Source organism: Vidua chalybeata, chromosome 3, assembly GCF_026979565.1.
Source record: "Vidua chalybeata isolate OUT-0048 chromosome 3, bVidCha1 merged haplotype, whole genome shotgun sequence".
Taxonomy (NCBI): Eukaryota; Metazoa; Chordata; class Aves; order Passeriformes; family Viduidae; genus Vidua; species Vidua chalybeata.
In genome coordinates, this window is record NC_071532.1 from 103,658,725 (window position 1) to 103,680,894 (window position 22,170).

The window sequence follows — 22,170 nt, forward strand, 5'->3', positions numbered from 1 at the left end:
CTTGAGTTTATATTATTCTTTCTTTCTCAGTATATGTTTCTGTCCATCTAAATGTTTGAAAGTACATATAGATCTTGTCTCAGTGGACAAGATCTATGCAATATAGAATCTTGGGGGAATGACTTTCAATTATATGACAGAGAACTTCAGGAAAACGGAATTTTATTGGATGAATGCAAGAGATGACTGGGGGAAGCCAAACAACATGTAAGTGGAATATTCCTTCCCGATGTCATCAAATCCTGGTGATTTCCCAGTTTTCATAATGAAATCTTCACTGTTTTCTAAAGGCTTTGCAAATGGACCTCCCAAGTGAAGGCAGTTTGAGCAAGACTGCCACCATGGGCACAGAAATAGCAACACCAGCTTAGGAGGCAAAGAGGAGGATGCTTTTTTGCTGTCTTTCAGAAACACACAGATAAGAGGATAAGAGACATCCTGTTAGCCTCTCTTTATATCAAGATGCTTCTGTAAGCATGAGGGACTGCAGGCAGAGACAAGGAAATGTCAGGATTAAGGGCATGAATCTGCCTTCCTCCCCCAGGCTGGCGTAAGCGAGCACAGCCCGAGGCTGAACAGGACCCTCACACAGGCAAGAACTCCAGAAGGAAAATGCTGAGTGCAATAAAGGATTAGGGAAGATGCAAAATATATTGGCTCTGACAGACTCATCTCAGCTGGGGCAGGATCACGTTCCTGGACCTTCTCTCCGTATAAATGACAGTAAGCAAGGAGATGGAAAATTGCAGCACTTTGTTTTAGTGTTTTGCCAACTTGACTGCTGCGTACTTTTACCAGCCAAGCACAACATTTGCTACTGAAATGATATTTCACCTGCTAGACAAACATCCCCCTCTCTCTCCATCACTGACTAGGAGGTTAAATAGTCATTTACTATGTCCCAGGGGTCTTCATGATGACTGAGTGGCTATTCAGCCCTAAGTGCCCACATGGGACTCCTGAACCTTGTTGCATCCTTCCTAAAGAGCAGCTGAGTGCAAAAAAATACCAAACCTGACCACTGACTGATGCTCAGCAAATGTCCCACCACTGTGGTGTTGCTCTTTTTTTGAACCTGAAATATCTCTTGCTTCTCTGCCATCCTTCAGTAATACCAGCAACTCCCTTTCTTTCATCACCAAGAATTTTTACTGAGTTCTATTTCCCTTCAGTGGAAAGGTATTATGTTAGCCTGACCTTTTGTATTAAATCCTGCCCTTATCCAACCCTTTTTCAAGTAGTGAGCTGGCTGTGTGGCTGAGGAACCCCACCCTACCCTATTCTTCCCTTTTGAAGCCCTTAGGGTAGGGGATTAGTCATGCCTCTTTATCGTGCCATTTGGCCACTATGAAAAGGAAAAAGGAATTTTCATTATTTTATTTTATTTAACCTAATGGAATCATTACAGAGAAATTAATATTGTCAGGGGAATTTTTTTCTTAATGAAAAATGTAGTTTTGTACAGGGAAAACACATCTAAATCCACCACATTAAATGACTATATTAAGTGCAATTCCAAATACATCAAATATATGCAGAGAAACAGAATCAGGACTTTTAGTGGAATCAGACTTAGCATATTAATTTCTACTCACATTCTGTGGAACAATAGAAAGATTATTTTTAGTTCATGGCCATTTGGTTCGTGACCCAGTGGAACAGGATTTCCCCCCCACCCCCTGCCTTTTTTTCCCCTTTTTATGTAACTTAAGGTTATATTTCTGATTATTTTTCTGAAACTAGCAACTTCTGATTCTCTTGAGCTAGTGTTTAATTTATTTTATGCTGTTAATATAGTTCTACATAAAGTCACAAAGAAAGGAGGCAAAGTGATACATCTCCAAGTGCCAAAAAATCCTGGATTTAGTATATAAATCTTGTATTCAAAGCCATAAAGCTGTATGCCTGGAGACCTACCTTTATGCATTTCAATAGTTTTGTTAGACTAGTCATTTTTATAAAACCCAACACCTTTGTGTCTATCAGATCAGGCTGCCTGCTTTCACATCTCAGTGCCATCAACTGGTTAGAGGAGTAATTAAACGTGAATATCAGCTTCAGGTTCACTAACTGCCCTTTGTCCCTCTTGGGAAAGGTGCTTAAAATTGCCTTCCTTAGGAAGGCATGGAAAGGTTTGCCCAGTAGAGGGATACTAGCACAAAATAAACTCAGCCTATGAAACCCAAATGGAGCTATTATATGATTCACACATTGGAAATCAGGAAATTAATTTAAGAACATGAATAAAGATTCAGAAAATTGTTCTCAGCTACCACTTTCAGAAAACTCAAATTAAGTGTGTTGGATACTGGAAATGAAAGGAAGCAAAACTATCCCATTCTGGCAGGGGGTCTGTGAACACAAAACCATTTCCAGATTTAAGAAATACTTCAATTAAATTGTTTCTTAGTGCTCAATTCCAGTGGGGAAAAAAAAAAAAAAAGGTTTTTTTCACTTTATGTTACAACACAAGAAAAATGTCGTGGATTTAGGCCAAAAGGCAATACTGGTATGACAAAGGTAACACCAACATGCACTAAATTAAAATATTAAGGGAGGGGGTGGGAGAAAAGAACAAAAAGATAAGGACTTTCTTAGCAGGGAAATAAATAATCTCCCTTAAACATGCTCTGTTACAACTGAACAAGGTATGACTGCACTTTTCAGCTTTCTCAGTAGATCTTCAACAAGCTGAAAAGTGAGCAGGAAGTCTTCATCCCTCTCAGCATCCTCTGGAAGATCCAGTCCTTGCTCCCTACACTGCATGCTCTGAGTCAGATTATTTGCAGCACCACTTGCAGTTCGCTGTTTGCTCTCTGCAGGTGGGTTCTTGTCTCCTGTGCACAGAAGCAGGGGCTGGGCCACAGGGAAAGCAAACCCAAGTGCTGCTGCTGCTGCTGCTGCTGTTGTGGCCAGACAGGGCTCGCGTTTCTGCATCCACAGACAGCGAGCAATCGGCAAGACAAACGTGCTGGGAAACAAAGCAGTGCTGGCTTTCATTAACTCTGACTCATAAATGGAAGCAGACATCCTGGCCAGTCTGGCTTTGCCACATGGTCTTGTTCTGATGATGGACTTTGCTCAGGGAGACTTATTCCCTAAACCAATGGGAACCAGGTGAATGGGAAAAGACAAGCCTACATTTGTCAGAGGAGAAAGGATGGGGTTTAGGCAGAGGCAGAGGCCATCAGAGAAACAGGAGAGTACCAGCTTCAAAGGAAATCACTCATTCAGTTCTAACAGCTAGAGAAAGGATAACACAATGACAATTTCTCAGGTGACAATGGAAATGACAAATTGCTCAGGTGACAATGGAAAGCCAAAAAAATGTTGGGTTTGTTAGCAAAGGAAACTAAGTGGCTTTCCATGCATGGCAGAAGGACATAAAGGAACTTCTCTGGGATATGGCTGTTCACAACACTACAGAGACATATCTGCAAAGGGGAGGGAAAAGAGCAGAATCTTGCTTTTTGATCAATATTGTAAGTACTAATAATCTTGTTGTTAATAGCTGTTACTGTATGTGGTAATGCAAAGTTTTTCCTGGCAAAATCACTTCAGACAAATGTGTTCCCAGTAGGAAAGAAGACTGTTGGAGAGCAAAATTACATAGGAAACACATGCAATGAACAGACAGAAATATATAGAACTACAGACTAAGAATATGTGAAATTTTCCCTTTCCCTTACAGCACCTAATGTAGAAAAGAAAGGGGCAGTTCTCCCATCAAATGGATGCTCCAAGAAACTTGTGGAAAAGGATCTGGGCCATCAGCACAGAAAACCCATTCATCTGCACATATTCCCAGGGATGAAGTTGCCCATAAGGACCCCTTGAGCACAAACACAGATTGATAACAAGGAGTGGGAGCCAGGACTGCATATGTAGCCATTCATATCCAAAAGCAGTCGCACGAGAAAATTTAGGGAAACATCCTTAAGATGATGCTGCCTGCATTATATGTCCTCCAGCTGGCCAGCCTTCCCTGGACACACGAGAAGACACGCAGCAGCCATAAACACAATCACACCTGACATGTACCTGCCTTGGTTCAGCTGCTCTCATCATCAGGGGAAAAAAATCATATCTGGGGAAAGAGTTTCTGCAGCATGAGTAGATTAAAACTACTGTTGTGAGGAGGGAAGAAGAAATCAGTTTCCTGGCATCTTCTATTCTGATTAATTAAAGCACCATCTCAAGAAGGGATAAAGGCTCCATTTTAAGGAGGTAATTACCAATCTCCAACACCTTCCAGGATACTTTAAAAATCACTTCTCGTCCAAGATAGCTATATAAACATAATTGTGCAACTGTGTTGCATTGGCATGAAAAATACTGTGTAACCTGAAAAGGTAAAAGAAAACATCTATTTGCAAAATTCTGAAGCTGAAGGGATGGATATGTAATTCTGGTACTGTTAAGCAATCCTGCAAGAAGCAAAAAGTATCTCCAGTTTATAAAGACACTTCAGAAAAGCAGAAAGCTTTCTTTTGAAATGTATCAGATGGCACATATTTTTAGAAGCTTTTTAAGGAAGATGATGTCACTGCATTTGTAAAAAATGCTCTTCTTTACAACTGACCAATTTGCAGAACAGCTCAAAAACTTTGAATAAGCACAAACCCCCCAAATCAAACATTGTCATTCAGATTAGTTGGCTTCCAGCAAGTCTCAAAATTATTTCCCAAAATTAGGGAAAAGGCAATCCTGAAAAAGGCTAAACACTATCAGCATAATTTCTAGACCTTTTTTTTTTCGTGTGTGTGTGGCTGTGTGACAACAGCCAGAATGTAACTTGTTTTGTTCTATGCATGAGATCACATTCAAAATGTGCTTGTATGATTGTGTGGAGGCCATGAAATCATTGGAACAAAGTGGTGGGTGAGAGGCTGGACACGACACAGCCATGTGCTCTCACAGCCCAGAAAGCCAAGTGTGTCCTGGGCTGTACCCAAAGCACCAGGGAATGGGGGACTCTGGCCTTGTGCTCTGCTCTACCCTGCCCTGGTGAGACCCCACCTCCAGTGCAGCATCCAGCCCTGGGGTCCCAGCACAGGAACGACATGGACCTGTTGGAGCAAGTCCAGAGAAGGCCACCAAGTTGATCAAAGGGATGGAGCGCCTCTGCTATGAGGAAAGTCTGAAAGAATTGGGGTTGTTCAGCCTGTAAAAGAGAAGACTTCAAGGTGACTGCCCTGGTTCTGGACAGGACAGGGTTAATTTTTTTCAGAAACTGTCATGGGGTGTGGCCAGGACCAGGAGCTTATTCTATCCCACCTTACTGTCATTACCAGGGGTGCCAGGGGAAGGGATTCTCTTCTGGGGAGAAGGGGTTCCTTCCAGTCTGGTATTGTCTATTGTCAAGGGGTTTCTGTGTAAATAATTTCTTTTCTTGTACCCTCTGTTGTGGATATTCTCAGCTCAGTCGGAGAGAAAGAGAAAGGTTTTCTAACCAGGCAAGAGCCTGGGAAACAGTTGGGAAAGAATGTAAATAATTCTCTAATCTATCTTGTTATTCACATTGTTTATAGATATGCTCTGCCACTGTGTGTCATTCACTGCACACCAATGGTGTGACATGTTTTCATTCTAAGACCAATGAAATTAGTCTTCTCGATGTTCTCTATATAATGAGTGGTACATTTGAAATAAATCAGAGCTCATTTTCTTTGCCTTCTGAGCTGGAGTTCTCTGTTCCCGTCCTGCTCGACAGCTACACTCTGTCATTTGTATTATTCCTTTTCCTGTTTGTTTGGTTTTTTTTAATCTCGTTGCTGTTTCCAGTAAATTGATCTTATCTCATTATATAATCTTTACCTTTTGTGCCTCCAAGTCTCAAGTCCATCCCACTGCAGGTGGGAGGGGAAAAGCTTCAGAGCAGAAGGGAGGAGCATTTGGTTTTGGGGAATCTTGGTGGGCATACTAAACTGGGGACTAGCATTCCTAAACCATGACAGTGATCCAACTGAGGCCTTCCCCTACCTGAAGGGAACTTGAAGGGAAGATAGGGCAAAACTATTTACAAGAGCATGTAGTAAGAGGACAAGGGGGAATGAGTTCAAACTGAAAGAGAGGAGGTAATGGTAGAAATTCTTTACCATGAGGGTGGTGAGGCACTGGAATAGGTTGCCCAGAGAAGTGGTGGGTGCCCCATCCCTGGAGGTATTCAAGACCAGGCTGGATGGAGCTCTGAACAACCTGGTCTAGTGAAAGGTGTTCCTGCCCATGGCAAGAGAATTGGAACCGGATGATTTTCATAGTCCCCTTCCAACCCAAACCATTCTATGATTCTGGGAAAGTTTGTTCAACAGACTGATCTCACATGGGCTGTTGAAGCCACTCTGGCTGAGTCTAACAGGGCACCATGGCTCCTGGACAGTGTCTGTCTGCCGATTGCTATGGGGAGTAGGGATACACAAAGGGAAGATCAGTCCTACATCATCCTGCAGCCAAGTAAGAGCAGATTTAATGGGAAGGCAACCAGACAGCCTACCCCTGGGGCAGCAACTGGGAATCACTGGCAAACATGCATTCCCAAACTGAAAAAATAATTAACCACCTAGGTTCTTTTAATTAAGATCTTGACTTATCCACCACTCCAGGATATGCAGATGTTTGGCTGCTGGGATGTATCAACACACCTGAGCACTGGAGGCAATTTGTGTCTTGTTTTTTTCATATCTCAGCAGGCAGCAGAGAGGGGTCCCATCCTGTAATATCTGCCATCTTATCACATTGGCCATGTGTATGAATGGGAGACTTTGTTATTAGTGGCACCTCTGCTGCTGCTTTGGTGGAGATTTTCATATGCAAATTTCAGCATATCATAGGTGTTTGGCTGTTCTGGCATCCTCCCATCAGCTAAGTGCCAAAGCAGGGCAGCATATTACACTTAAGCAAGGAGATACAGTTTTTGCCTCAAGGATATGATGTTCCAAAGACAGAGAGAACCTGATGGGAAATGACAAGGAGCAGTGGAGAAGGCACGATGGGGAAAAGAAAACAAAAGAGACAGAGAAAGGAAAGGGCACGGTACTGTCATGGGAGGACAAGCCTTCATTTTTCATTTCAGTATGCAAGATATTTTCTCTGGGTTATCGATCTTTAGGATCTTTTAAGTTATTTTTCTTGATCATCCTCTTCTCATTTTCCACCTCCTCAGGACCCTGTTTTCCATACTCTACACAATAATCAGAGGGTCTCATACAGAAGATGATGCTACTGTGTAAATGCAACTGCTAGAGCCCAGTTCCTAAAGAGTAGGAATTGCTCAGCACTGGAAAAGATGAGATTAATGGCAGAAACTGCGCATGGCTGTAAAAAAAATTATCCCTTCAGTTTATCCCTCCTCTTCTTTGGTTTCTGTTACTTAGGCTTGTGAGATGCAGCGTCTCTGACTAGAAGATATCTTTTCAAATCAATGCCGTAAGCTTGAACTAATAACCCTGTCACCATCACAGCACCTGGACACATTCCTGACACAGCACCTCTGACACATTTCTGTTCATGAAGAACAAAACAACTTATTTTATAGCACACATTTTAAAAAATCCCTGCAAATTCATTTTGTTTGTCTTTCTCAAAAATGAGACCTAGGAGATAATAGTAACAGAATAAACAATAAAGTGGGTGTCTCCCCTTTCTGTCCCACACTGCCTCCAGTATTGGTGGCTCTGGAAAATTTTCATTCGTTCTGCAGACGACTCAAGTCATCTAGTATTGATGATTATAAAGGTATGATAAAATTGTTACTGAAATCCTTCTTCACCCCTTGACACTGGCAGCTCAGTTCAGATTGCTTTTGGATTTAATTGTTCTTTGCTAATTCAGGAGTACTTGTGCTGCCAGGTCAAGATTCTGCTCTGACTGATGAAAAAAGAAATGCCCTGAAATGGAATAGTTTATTAAAAGATAACTATAATACAACTAAAAGCTAAAGCTTCCATGACAAAATAATAAACCCTTGAAAACTAGTGTTACAATGGAAAGCCTGACACATTTCTGCCTGAGGCACAAGCCCACTTATTTTATAGCACACTTTTAAAAAATCCTGCAAATTCATTTTGTTTGTCTTGCTCAGAAATGAGACCTAGGAGACAATAGTAACAGATTAAAATGTTAAAAAAAGCTCGATGTATTAATTTTAAGTACATACTTATGTTTGGTAAGTTATTCTGAGAGCTTTCCATATTGCAGTGCCTCAGTGAAATTGTTTTCTGTAATTTACACTGAGATTTTCTGCTACAGAGAGCTTACAGTGTGTCAAAGCAACAGTCATGACAATGTCATACAGAAACTTCAACACTGTGCATCAAATCAAACTCACAGCATATATTCAACAGGGTGGCCATGGTCATCAGCTCACAGCCAGGTATTCATGCAGTAACAACAGAGCTTTAATTTGGAGTAAATACACATAATTAGCACATTGTATTAAAACCGTAGTATGGATAACTATTCTTGTATATTCCTTCTTAATATAATGGACATTAACTGGCGTTTTCTTAATTCCCTGCAAAGACGATCAATCTCATATGGAGTTACGCTGTCAAACAGAACGGTGGATGAAAGGCCAGTGCCAGCAACCCCCAGTCAGGTGCTCGGGCAACCTGCTGCCTTGCACTGTCAGCTTGATGGCACCGCAGGGTTAACGGGGAACGGCTGAGCCCCCTAACCCCTAAATCACATCGAGAGGTTCGGGACGGTGCGTCCTGGGCGGGACGGTATGAGATGGGATGAGACAGGGTGAGATGGGATGGCAGCAGCCCGGTGGGGCCGGACGCAGAGGGTGCAGGACTGTTCTCTGCCCTGAAAAGGTGCCGGGGAGGAAAGAGGGAAGGATGCTCGTCCCGTCCCGGGGAGCGGCCGAAGCGCGACCCCCTATTACCCTTACCTGCGCCGTGCGCCTTTGTTCCTCCGGCTGCCGCGCCGGCAGCGCCGCGGCCGCCCGGCCGCCGGCCCCCGCGGGGCCATCCCCCTCCTCCTCCTCCTCCTCCTCTTCTTCCTCCTCCTCCTCCTGCGCCTCCTTGGCGGCGCGGCGGCGGGGGGGTCCCGGCACGGCCCCTCGGTCCCGCAGCCCCCGCAGGACGAGCAGCGCGGCCGCGGCGGCCGCCAGCACCAGCGCCGGCCAGAGCAGCGCCAGCAGCCGCCCCGGCAGCTCCCCTGCGCCCAGCGCCATCCGCGCCGCCGGCCCCAGCATGGCCGCGCCGGCCCCGCCGCCGCCCCCCCGGCGGGGATGCTCCGCTCGCTCCGCTCCCAAAGTTGGTGCCGGAGCCGCGCTCGCCGCCGCCGCCCCGAGCGGCTCCAGCGCGGCTGCGGAGCGGCGCGGGCGGGGGACCAGCCGGCCGAGGCGGGGGATGCGGGGGGGCCCGGGGGGCGCGGACACGTCGGTGCTTACGGGAGCCTCGTGGCGAAGGGCGGGTGCGCCGTGCGGGGGGGCGGGAGTGGGACCCCGGGCGCGGCCGATCGCTGGTGCGGGGGCAGGAAGGGGTTAATGCACGGATTGGGTCTCCCCTATGGAAAGATGAGAGTGGACGCGATGAAAGGTGAAGGCGATGCGATTCGAAGCAGCAGCGTTGGTTTGAGAGCAGATGTTTGGCCCAGGATTGGGGTATGCAGGGATGCTCACAAGTGATGCTTTTCTGCAAAATTCCCCAGTCTAGACGGAACAGTGTTTAGGGATGTACTTCTGTTGTCAGGCAGCGCTACAAACATGTCGTTATCGAGCACCATCGCTGTGATGATGACAAGCGCTGCCATGTAACTGCGCTCTCATCTCGGGCTCATCCTCCGAGAAACAGCATTTTACCGCCGCCAGCAGAGCGCGGAGCAGAGCGCCTCGAACCACAGACCTCTTTGCCGTGCTGGACGGAAAATTTCTTCAGCCACCTGATGAATAAGTGCAGATGATGCTCTCAGAAAGTATTTTTTTCAGTCACCGAGTTTCTTTTCAAGTGGAAAGCTGAGGTTTTGCCTTGGTCAATCTAGGGGGACAACCTCTGAGCAATTAATAAACGTTGAATAGCAGTGAAGGGAAGGAGTGAGCTCCTCGTTCTCTCAGCATGGTTGTGTCTTGCACCTGGCACAAACACCGTGGAACTTACCAGGGGCTATAACTAACAACAACAACAAAAAAAAAAAAAAAACCAAAAAAAACCAACAAAAAAAACCCCAAACATGTTTGTAGTAAATCCAGCACAGAGAAAAGGCTGGTAAGGGAATGACTTTTTATCTCTTTTATCTGTCATTGTTTATTTCACACCCAGCAGGGACTGCTCTCTCTTGAGTGTGGATCCAAGTGCTGGAGCTCAAACTCAAACCCACTGAAAAGATACCAACGGGAAAGGCTCATTATCCATCCTTCCATTGGATTATCAACTCTTCAGGGATTAAAGATTTATTATTCCCATGTCCTGGGCCAAATTACAATTAATCCTAAACAAGTCTAGGTTTTGAAAGCACAATAAGGTGTTTATAGCACTCTAGAAATTTCCAGATGAAATACAGGAGAATTGTGAATAAAATGATATGCTGAATGGCCTTATGGGGAGAAGAAGGTTTTGGGAGGGAGGGAGGAATGCTTAATATACAGGAGGGAGCTGTGGGGTTATGGTGGTGCTTCAAATACTGTTGTTGGGATAGGAAGCTTCTGCTTAAACATGGGTCACACAAGTTATCATTTTCTTTCTGTATATCATACTGTCTATCTTCTAAAATTCAGCACTGAATAATCTTGTGGTTTAAAACCTCAGGAATTTGAGTGTTTCTGTTCCTAGGCTTGATACTGATGTCTTGTGAGAATATGTCTATCTTGCACCCATCTGGAGCCCTGAGCTGATAACTGAGTAGTCATGTGCAAATGTCAGAGAGAGGGGGACTTCCTCCATAGTTAAAAATCGCAGTTATGTGGGTTAGTTTAGATACTTGTATTTTATTTTTTTCCTTATCTTGATTTTTATTTTTTACCTTTCTTTATGTATCTGTTTGTAAAATGAAGATACATCTCTCCAGGTCTGAGCTGTTAAAATTCATACAATCTATATCTCAGTTCATACATAAATTCACTACTTTCAGCTCATATAAATTAGTTGGTTTTTCTTTTCCTGGGGAAACATAAGCTGAAAGACATTTCAGGAGTCAGCATTGCTTAATTGAGTATGAGATTACTGCTTTGCACCATTCCTTTCTATCTCTTTTTTTTTCTTCAATAGAGGCAATTACTGTGGCTGGCCTCTAATGGCATTTATTTAAAAAGATAAGCATCATCATATTAGACCTTTTTTTCTAGTATTATTACAGGCTCATTTGGCAGCATATCTCTTACACTATTGCTCTATGAAAATAGCACAAATTATTATCATGTCATGTTATATGGAAAGACTGAAATTTTATTGCAAACGTGAGGAGATATTTTCCCATTTATGTATGATGTGAGCTAATAGCAAATGTCAGATGGGGAATTGTTCTTCCTCCATACCTGGACAGAAAGTCCAATAACTAGGAGCTGGAACCCCCTATCTGTCATAGATCAAAATGTGGTGGATTTCCACTGACAAAATAGTGCAAACACTAATGCCTGATGGGTCCTGGTCGAACCTGTCTGCTTCTTTACTGAGTTTGTCATTCAGGGTGCTGAAATTATGAAGGTAGGCTTTGGGAAGTTTTCTGGAAAAAAATACAGCCTTATTCATGTTTAAATATTTAATGAAAGCTGTTTGATTTTGCCAAAAATCATATGGCAACTGAAAATAAAGGCAAAAGCCTTGGTTTGGGCAGTTTTCATGGTAAAGGCAAAGCAGAGTTTTTGAGCTGAAATGAAAGCATTATTTTTATTTCCGTTTTCTATTGAATCATTAAAAATGAAATTTACTAAAAAAGGAAGGAATTAAATTATTTTTAATAACATTTCACAGAAATTGTAAGGTTCTGACCTGATGTATTAACAGTAGACTTAAGGATTCTCCCACAAAACCCAAGAGAAATGCCCTACCCTGACACTACTCATGTTTAATCAACAGCAACAGACACGATAGAAAAATCAGTGATTTCAAACAAGTGAGAGATATAGAGAGGAAGCTTAAACTGCCCCAGCAAAACCATCTTTTGAAGTCCCACCAAAACCACCTTTTGAGGGGCAGTGAGGAGACCTCTTTAATCAGACTCCCTAACCTTAAGGAGTTCAGCAAGCTGCATCTGGAAGAAGGCAGATGAGGTTTGTTTGTAAGCAGCTGCTCAGAAATCCCTGCATCAGGGCAGAGCATGAGCTGTGCCCTCCCTTGGAGGAGCCCTTGGTGCTGATCAGGCTGTTCAGAACAGACCCTTCTTGTAGGATCACAAGGCTTTGCTTTCCACTCTCTGAGCCTCAGGATTTTGGGGTAACTGGGTGGAGAACAGAGGGGGTTTGCACCTGTTTAAGTGACATGGAGCAGTCCCTGCTTTCTGTTTCTGAGCCCACAGCTGGGAGAGGTTCTGGGGGAGCACTGTGCAGATGTGGGCCCGAGGATGTTTGGACGTGGCTGAGATCAAAGCACAGGTCTCCGTTTCGCCTGAATTCGTGGGCAATGAATGCTGAGTGAGGACGTGTCCCTCAGCAAGGCTCCTGCTGCAGGCCCTGCTGTGGGCTGGGACCCTCCTGCTCTGCTGTAATGAAGCTCGTTCACAGGCTGAGATGGTCTCACAACCTGCTTGTTTACAGGCTTGAAGGGACATTTGCACCAAGTCCTGAGGTCCATCAGCTGATGTGCAGGACATGTATTTATCACATATTTGTGTAATTTGCAAACGTCTCCCATTTTTCCTCCTGTCTGAAGCCCTGGTGCAGCAGTGACTTTCCACGGACATGCCTGAAGCTGATGAAGTACTGAGCTCGCTTAGCCTGTCGATGAGGAAACTGAGGAAGGTGGTATCTGCACGCCTGGCAGCAGTGTGACAATGACCAGTAATGAGAGAGGAGGGCTCCATCTGTTCAGACTATTCAGCTCTTTTGCACAGCTGCCCACGTGGCCAGGTATTTGCCATTAAATAAGATGATTCATTCCTTGACAAGTTGGTATCTGGCCTAGCAGTCCGGCATTTCCTTTCGGCATCTGTGGCTGCTTTGAGGAATGCAGCTCTATAGAATTTTACTAATTATCTAATAGCTTTCAATCTCTTGTTTCAGTACAGGGAACTGCTGTTAATTAATTGCAGATCTTCAGCATACCATTCTTAACTGATTCCCCTAGTAAATATGTTTAACACTTGCCTTGGTTTCCTGTACATGATTCATTCAGTTGGTAAGTGATCCATCTTTGTTTGCTGTCAAAGTCTTTGAGTTGGAAGAAGACTTTAATCATGTTACTTGGCTTTCCTGAACAGAGAGAAGAAATGGAGTCAAAAAAGCACGCAATGGTAACACAGTGAGAGAAAGACCACGGCCTGGGTTTCTTTCACCAATAAAAAAGTTGTGTAAGCTTCAATTTCCCTTTCATTTTCATAAAGAACATACTGGAAACATCTATTCAGCCAAAGACATGAAACTAAAACAAAGAAACAAAAAACATCTTGAAAGAAGGAAAGAAGGCACTTTCCCAGCTTATGCATTAATTAAGACCAGTCAAAGAAAACGGCTTCAAAGGAAGGAGGAAGCCAGTGGTAACAACTGCTTTTAATGGGCTATAGCAGTGACATGCATGGCAGGCAGAGCCAGAGCAGGCATCAATGCAGCAGTGGCAGTTCAAAGGCGACAGAGAAAACGTTGGAGGCAGAACTGAAGTTGCTGAATAGTAAAATTGTTTCACTAGGAGATTTGTCAGCCACACTGTGGGACAAAGGAACTTGTTTAGCAGAACACATCATCTTGAGAACCGTAAACACTGCTGGTTTAAAGATAAAATCAAAGGCCTTGAGAGCAAAGCAGAAGTAGACGTAAAAGTATGCATAACTGGCTTTCCTGGAGGTGAAGAGGTTTGCATCCCTGTCAAACAATTCCGAAAGAAGCTGTTAAGTGCCCCAGGTCACCCTTAGCACCCATTCTTCCCCTGGGTGGAAGCCTGTGCAGAGCTGCATGAATATACAGCAGGATTGGTAGGTTTTTTGCACATCTCAGTGGTGATTTGGGAGTCTGGCAGGAAAATTTATTCCCCCGTACAAAAAAAAAAAAAAAAAAAAAAAAAAAAAAACACAAAAAAAAAAACCACAAAAAAAAAAAAAACAAAAAAACAAAAAACAAAAAAAAACAAACAAAAAAAACAAAAATAAAAACAAAAAAAAAACCCAAAAACCCCACATACTATTATACTATTATAAATATTTTATACAAGTAATAAATGTATTTGTTTAGCAGCAAGAGAGAGGGCTTTATTATGTTCTTTCCATGCATATTTATTCTCAGTGCTTTTCAGCCTGTGTCCCACATCCAGCTGTCTGGGAAACCAGCTGGTAATTTGCTGTTTCTTTTGACAAACAATTCAAGCTCATGCTTTGAAGACTTCCTAGGTCCCTTCATCAGCAACCAGAGGCACGTGTGCAATTTTACAGGAACATGATGTCTACAGAGAAGTCTCCAAATTAAGATGTCTCTCCTTGCTTTAATCCAAACTGGCACACGACACAGTGAGCATGGAGTAAATGAGTGATGACACACAGTTTATTGCTATCAAAACCAGCATTCAGAGAGATGCAGCTGACACACTGGAGGGAGGGCATCACTTCCCTCAGGGAGATTTTAGTGTCAAAAGTGTCTGAATACACATCCACTGGTAAAAGTGTGGCTACACTGCAGCAGGCAGTTTCACATTCTCATGAAGTGTGGGTATCAAAGGCATGGCTGTCCCCAGATGTGCTCGGATAAGCTTCGAATCTGAAGAGGATCTTCCACTTTGATCTGGAGATGTGGAGGTCTGAAAAATGTACCACATCCACCACATCCTCCATGGTTTCTTCTCATGTTTAGTCATCCTCCACGTGAAAAAACCTACATCTTGTCGCTAATTTAACGTTACCTAGCTCTGGTATCCCACCACTGATTTCTGTGACTTGCTCTGACAGCAATATCATTCTCATGTTCCTCCTGAGAATGTGCTTCAGTGTCACATGTACATTACCTCTTAGACTCACTTCTGATAAATAAAAGATATTAAAACTGTATTTCTCACCAAAAGGCATTTCCAACAGGTCTCATGCTGGTTTTGGAGTCTCTTATTTTGCACATTCTCTCGACATCCTTTTTCTGTATTGTCTTACGGAGAGGTAACATTCAGCCTTTGTAACCTATTAACTTAATCCTAGACACATGGTGTGGAATCATTTGAGCTCTCTTTTCCTCATCAGCATATGAGGGGCACCAGTGGAGCTGGCTGCTCATGTTTTCTCTGCTTCCTAGCCAGTTTTCTAATTTCAATTAAATAAAATGTGACCCTGGTTCCTTCAAAGGAGGTGTCACAGTGAAGGGCTGAGTCTCCTCTATGGCTGGAAGTTGCCTGTGGTTCCAGTACACATAGGTTTGCTCTAACAAGGGCTCTGTCCCGTGAGCAGCCAGGCCACAGGGCTACAGTAATCACAAAGAATATTCTGGATCTGTGTTTTTAGCAGAAATCTCTATTAGCAGCTAAGTCCTAAGGTTTTTTCAAACTACCATTTTGTCTGGATCCCAAGACTGTGTCCCTGAGTTGTGCCCCAAGGATCCAGACAATCAGGATTTGTTGGGGTTGTTACTCTTCTGCTCAGCCTACACAAAAAAAACCCTCAGCCTCTTGGGATAAACCCCACATTTAACATCTCCTTCCCCAACCCAGGGTGCCAAGATTTCATCGTAAGGCATGTGACAATGAAATAAATGACACCAATGGTTTCCCATTTTATAATTGCCACGGCAACTATATTGTAACTTTTCTGATAACATTTCATTTCTGGGGCTGTATCTCTCACAAAATTGCATAATTTAGCACTCAGAGCCATCCCACCAGCCTGCCAGCCACACCATACAGTAACATGTTGTTGCAGCAGTGCTACTGGAGACTCCCATGCACAGGGTTACTTGTTCTTCTGGATTTCTTCCCAAATAATGCAGCATTTTAGAAGGGAAGGCTGCATATTTGGTAGCTGTTTTTCAGAAGGGAGTACCTTGCAATTTTCTGAGTGCTTGTAGAAGTGTGTGTTTAAGCCAAGTTCAAGTCCTTTAGCAGTTCCTTACACTTCATGTTCCTTTCATGTAATGTTGTTCTAAATTTAGGGTATTGAGCTTAAATTCACTGTATTAGACATCTCCAGAGATGAAATGTGTCTTTTCTCAGCGTCCAAAAACTGTGCTGCCTGCAGCTTACCATGGTCATTAGATACCATGCAACACATGCTATTCAAACATGCAAACCAGGAAAGTGAGATTTCTTTACCTGGCATGGATCAGAGGCAGTCCTATTTTTAAATCTACCTCTGGAATGTGGAAAGCAAATTGTCTCAGGAGGCAATCCAGGCTGGAAAATGTAGGCAGTCATACCAAGGCTCAGTTTCTTTATCTGAGTGGTGCTGCTGCTGGGCAGAGCTGTGCTGGCCTCGGGACAGGCAGGAGAGGGCAGCTGAGGCCAGAGCCCAGCTCCATCTGCCAGGTCTGCCCAGTGGTGGCTGGATCCCAAGGTCTCCCTCCAGGAGGAGCTCCCTTCTCTTCATGTCTCGCTCTCAGCCAAGCCCTCTTGGTCAAAAACTCACAGTTACTTTTGCCTCCTGCTTTCAGCCCTCCTGTTTCATTTGTAGTCCTGCTTCTGGCTTGCTCTGAGACCTCCTGAAGCCACAAAAACTGGGAAAGGTCTTCAGCATCTTGACCTCTGTACAGCTGTTCTCTAATTAGCCACAGGCTGCAGGCAGTATTGGGAGAGGGCAGCTCCCACTGAAAAAGGGCTTGGTGTGGATGGTATGTCCTGTGGGAAAAACTCAGATCCTGGAAGGAAATGCTGGCCATCATTATGTCAAGGGTCTCTACTGACACTTCATCATGTTTCTATCTGAAATTGAATCATTTGCTGTTATAAACAAATTGTAAGATAATTATATGAAGCAGAGGAGGAACACCAGTATTAGCCATATTCTCAGTCTGCAAAAGGGATTTTCTACTTGTGTTCCTGGTATTTTCCATTTTATTTCTCAACTAGAAAACAAACCATGGTTTACATGACCTTTGGGGGCCATGTTCACTTCCCAGCTCTGCTATGTAATACTGGCCAAGTCATTTCAGCTCAGGAGCTAATGGCTTTGTTTCACATCCTTTATCTGCTTGTATTCTCAGACCAGCATTCCCCAAACTCCACCAGCCCATGGTCTACACAAGGCAACACCACCCCTTGCTGTCCCTGTGAGCCTCAGTTTTAACTTCAGAATGTCCTGTGCCTGTGAGCAGCATTGGGCAGGTTCCACAAGCCATGGACTGGTATGGCCAGCAGGGTCAGCTGGTGTGGCCAGCAGGGTCAGCTGGTGTGGCCAGTGGTGTGGGCTGGTATGGCCAGGCGGTGACATTTTGGTGCAGGAACTGTTGATGGTAGGATGGACACCTAAAGCCTTGGGGACAGGTACTTGGAGGAGCACTGGTGTCATGCCAGCTGTGAGTATTAATGACTCTTTGTTGATCTGGGAGTTCTTCATGCTGTTGAGAGAAAAACAAACCTTAAAAACTGCCTAAATCCTGAAGCAGAGCAGGATTTAAGGTGTATGTCTCAGGATTTCTAATGAGCTTATTGTGTGGTGTGCTGGCCATTCTCAGTTTGATCCCTAGGCATATACATCCCCCTCATTAGACAGGTGCCAAAGGTGCCAGGTCCTATAGCTCTCTGTAACAAAATCCTATTAACTAACTGCTCACATAATTCTGTGTATAAAATACAAGACATTTCTAATAGTGTCAGTAGATAGGCATGTTGGTGATGTGAGGCAGTTAGATGTAGTTATAACAGGAAGCAGGAGTGGGATTAGACATTCCAGGTCAGTTGTGTCTGTCAAAATGTGGTATTGTTCCCTTGGAGAGCTCGTCCATATACCAACTGCCTCATTTTTGAGCTGCCATAGACAGGCATGGAGCACAGCATGCCTGTTCTGCAGCGACTGTCAGGAAAATGCCCTGTGTTGAAATGTTAAATTTCAAAATGCGTTTGGGAATGTTTCCCTGCCAGTCTTTCCTGGTAGACCTTTGAAAACAGAAATGCTTCTGCAGAGGATGTGGGTTACCCATGTGAGGAATCTGAGTACCCAGTGCACAGTCATTTTCAGTTTTTCCAAATCGGTATCGCTTTCATGTTGGCACATAGGAGATGCTTGTGGTTAAGAGTGTAATCCAGTTTCAGTAGCAGAATAATATCTCTATTGTTCAGTCTAGTTTTTAATAGCTCTGTGATCCCACAAGCATATAAACAATGGGAACTAAAGACTGGGAAGGTGAAATTGCCCATTCCTTAGTTGTCTGTGCACCTTCTCTGTTCATGGAACTGAAGAGCAGAAGGAGGTTCTATTTTCTGCTAAAATCTAATATTGTAGAATATGACTCTGCAGCCCATGTGTGTCGTACCACTTTTGATACTTTTGAGCAGGAGGGAAAAATGGAAGCCCTTACATGTCCGTGCCAAAGCAGAGCCCTTCAAAGCGATGAAATAAATGACCCTGGGAAGATTGAAGCTTCTGACAGGGATGGCAGTCACTCTACAACGTGTCCCCCACCTGGGACAAATCACAGTCATGTGTGGCCCGGCCGTCGGAGCTGACTACTGCAGACTCTGCGGACTCAGGGAAATCTGCAATTCCAACAGCAGGTGGCACAGTCTTAAAACTAAAATCAGCCCGCAAGGGGAAATGCTGCCTGGGCTGTGAATCTGAGCGTTCCTTCAAGGGGATCCTGTGTATTTGTCAGCCTAAGCATACTGGTTTTGAAAACAGTGTGTTTTCTCTTTAGGAGAAATCATTTAAAGAAACTGCATATATGAGACAATCTGATGGCAGTGGAGTTTCGTTTAAGATTCTCAAATACAGCTGACAGCTTAAGTATGATATTTTTGCATCCATGCCTGATAAATCGCTCTTTTGATCATCCTTGTATGATCTAGAAACCATTTAGAGTGGTCATGGATACAAAGAAATTCTATTTACTGGAAAGAAAGTGAAACCCCAGAATGATTTAATTGAACAGTAATGTATGAAATTTGCTTTTATGTGGACATAATCCTTTTGCGATTCTTAAACATCATCCAGAAACTTACCAAATTAGGCAAAAAAAATCTTCTGTTAGTTTTGGAATTTCATGAACTAAGTCAGATATGGGTAAATCAACTCCATAATTCTCAGCCCTCCACATGTGAGGAAAGCAGTGCAGCAGATCTGGCACTTTGGTTCCATCAGCAATTAGCATTTGGACAGGCAAGTACACTTAGCTTGGCACTTTTTCTACTAAGTTACAGAATAAAACCCAGAGATCTTCCTCCAGTAGACAATATGGTAAGCCTGGGTGTATAATACTGGAAAACCATTTCATGATGTTGAAGGAATTAAGAAACTAATCCATCCTTTTGATGCACTAAGGAATTGCTAGAGGAATTGTCTAGTGGTTATAACAGGAAACTGTGAGTCAAGGCATCTGTTCCCCCCTTTGTCAATGAATCATTTCCTGTTCTTTGGTCCCACAAAACACCCAGACAGAATCTGTCCCCAAGTAAAATACACCCTTTACTAGATCAGGTCCCCACATAGCTCCCAGGCTTGTGGTAGAAGCTTTCACATTAGAGTCAGAAAGATGTCAAAATAGAAAGATGTCTTGTAGTCCTCTACATGAATTTTCCCTCTGCAGGCTTCACAGAGCCCAGAACTCTGTTATCAGCTGCCCTGTGAGAGCACATGGAAGCAGCAATCTCAGCACAGTCCTCATTTTAGTAGATGTCAAAGTGCAGAAAAAAAGAGTTTTCCAGTGGTAAGATTCTGTATTAGCAGTGTTTGTATTAGCAATGTTTAAGGAGTGAACTATCCACTACTGTTAAGTATCTCATAACTTTCCTGCAGTTAGAAAGAGAGACTGTTGTATTCAGAAAGAGATTCAATGCACAAATTTTAATTTTTTTTCCATGGGATAGGATGAATTATTTTCTGGAGCTGCCTGTCTCCACTGTTTGCAGAAGGAAATGTCAAGAAATTTTACTGCTAACTTACTGTCTCAACTCTGTGCTTAAATGGGCATCCCAAACTCCTGCCATAGGAGTCAGACCACATTAGTTAGATATTCTTCCTAATTAGATATTAGGAAGAAATTATTTACTGTGGGGGTGGTGTGACAGTGGAACAGGTTGCCCCCGGAGAAGCTGTGGGTGCCCCATCCCTGGAAGTGTTCAAGGCCAGGTTGGATGGGGTGTTGGACAACCTGCTCTAGTGGAAGGTGGCCATGACCATGGCAGAGGGTTGGAATTCCAACTCAAGCCATTCTGTGATTCTGTGGTTCTGTGATTCTGTGAGTGAGCACCAACTATGTCTAACAGTGCTGTGTTGTACTTTCAACGGCTGCAGTTGTTGCTGCTGATTTTGTATTTGCCACACATTCCCTGCCTCCCACCACTTCACACCAAGCACTGCTGCTGCTCTGCTGCTCAGGGGTGTTTGCCCAGGAACCAGCACCTTCCCTGAGGAAGCCTGAGGCAGCAGCAGAGAAACAGCACAAGACTTTACTGCCCAACACACCAATCGCTCATCCTCTCCCACTGCTAATCAAGCAAACAAAAATATGTGCTCTCAGAGATAACGGGGATTAAAGATTTTGCAGTTATTTCCCAGAGGGATTCCAGGCATTCCCATGTTTGCAGTGATCCCCAGAAGTTTACATCACAGTTGCCTACGCAGGGAAAGCAGTGTTTTTCAATATTCAGAGAAACATGAGCTCTAAATTAAATAACTTTGCAGAAATATCTCAAATATTTGAGATCACTCCTTCAAAAATATCTGACACAAGAGGAGATGAGCCTCATCTAAATACAGCTTTCTAAAAGTTAGGCGGGTGAGCAGGAATCCCCAGTAACTGATGCAGGCAGGGAAGCAATCTCAAACAATGCAAGTATGAAAGAAATAATGCCTTAAACAAGGGAATAACAATGGCCTATTCCGTTCTTCCTCTGTTTGTCTTAAAAACAATTCCAACTGTAACTTTCTCAGGGAGAAAATAATTTTAAGTTTCCGTTCTCTGTTAAAATTCAGTTTGCATTTTCCTGATTTCTCCCAATTGGTATGGTTTCTTCCTACTCATCTGTTGTCTGAGGCTGTTGTGGTTCAGGTGCGTGAATGTAGGTACACGGATTGTGGATGTTTACATCTGATTTCGCTATTTTGAGCTCTGATTGCAAATACTTCCGTGAGTGCTATTTCTTGTTCTAGGGTAGAGTAGGCCTAATGAACAGCACCCCAGAGATGCTTATTTGTCCTCATTCACAGTGGGGAAAGCCTGGGGTCACTAGCTCTGGTGTAGATATCTGCACTGCAAATGTCTAAAATTAGGTGGGATAAATCTCATGCAAGGAGCTTGATACTTTAAGCCCCTGTTCAGCAAAGCACTTACTGCCAGCATAAAAAGAAGCCTGAGTTTCATGCTTTGCTGAGCTGAAGCCTCAATTACTTAAGGAATGAAAAGACAGTGGTGGGGATCATAGCAGTCAGACTTGTGCAAGGTTTATGTTGGATTTCCACCAAGCAGTCCTACATAACACTCTGCTCCCCTACAGAAAATACTCTTCTTCCTTCAGTTTCCTCCTCCAAACACATTTATTTCCCCCTCCCAGGGCTCCCTCTCCCTGGCTGAGTCACCCACACTGTGTAACCCAAAACAGGGCCAGGTGAGCCAGGGTCACCGCGGGCTGCCGGGATCTGCGGCTCTGCGCCACTGCCTCTCACTGCTTCTTAGCCTTTGGGGCTTTTGGCTTCAGTGTTGAGCATCAAATTCTTCACCACCAGCTGAAAACTTTGCCTGAGAGTGGCAAGGCTAAATAAATATCCGGTGGTGGGCTGAGTGAGCTTGATGTAATTTGGGGCTTGTTTTGTAACTACCCCAGGAAGGTGGCTGGAGCTGGAAGTCTGACCCTGTTGGGTGTATTGGCACCAGCAAACTCCAGGGTTGCAGGGCACAGGTCCAGGCACAGGCACCAGTACCTGTCGGGATGTTGTTCTAGGTCACCGTGCTGTCCTGTGCAG

General features: G+C 43.8%; 1 protein-coding gene across 1 annotated transcript in view; it reads right to left on the reverse strand.

Moving 5' to 3' along the window:
- Positions 1–9,199, reverse strand: part of LOC128785237 (protein LYRIC-like) — a 30,987-nt gene extending 21,788 nt beyond the window's left edge. Inside the window, exons 1-2 of the mRNA XM_053937538.1 lie at positions 9,059–9,199; positions 8,894–8,989 (exon numbers count right to left, since the gene is read on the reverse strand). Of these exons, the coding sequence (XP_053793513.1) occupies positions 8,894–8,989; positions 9,059–9,199 (237 nt within the window). The remainder of the gene's footprint in view (positions 1–8,893; positions 8,990–9,058) is intronic.
- Positions 9,200–22,170: the final 12,971 nt, after the last annotated feature.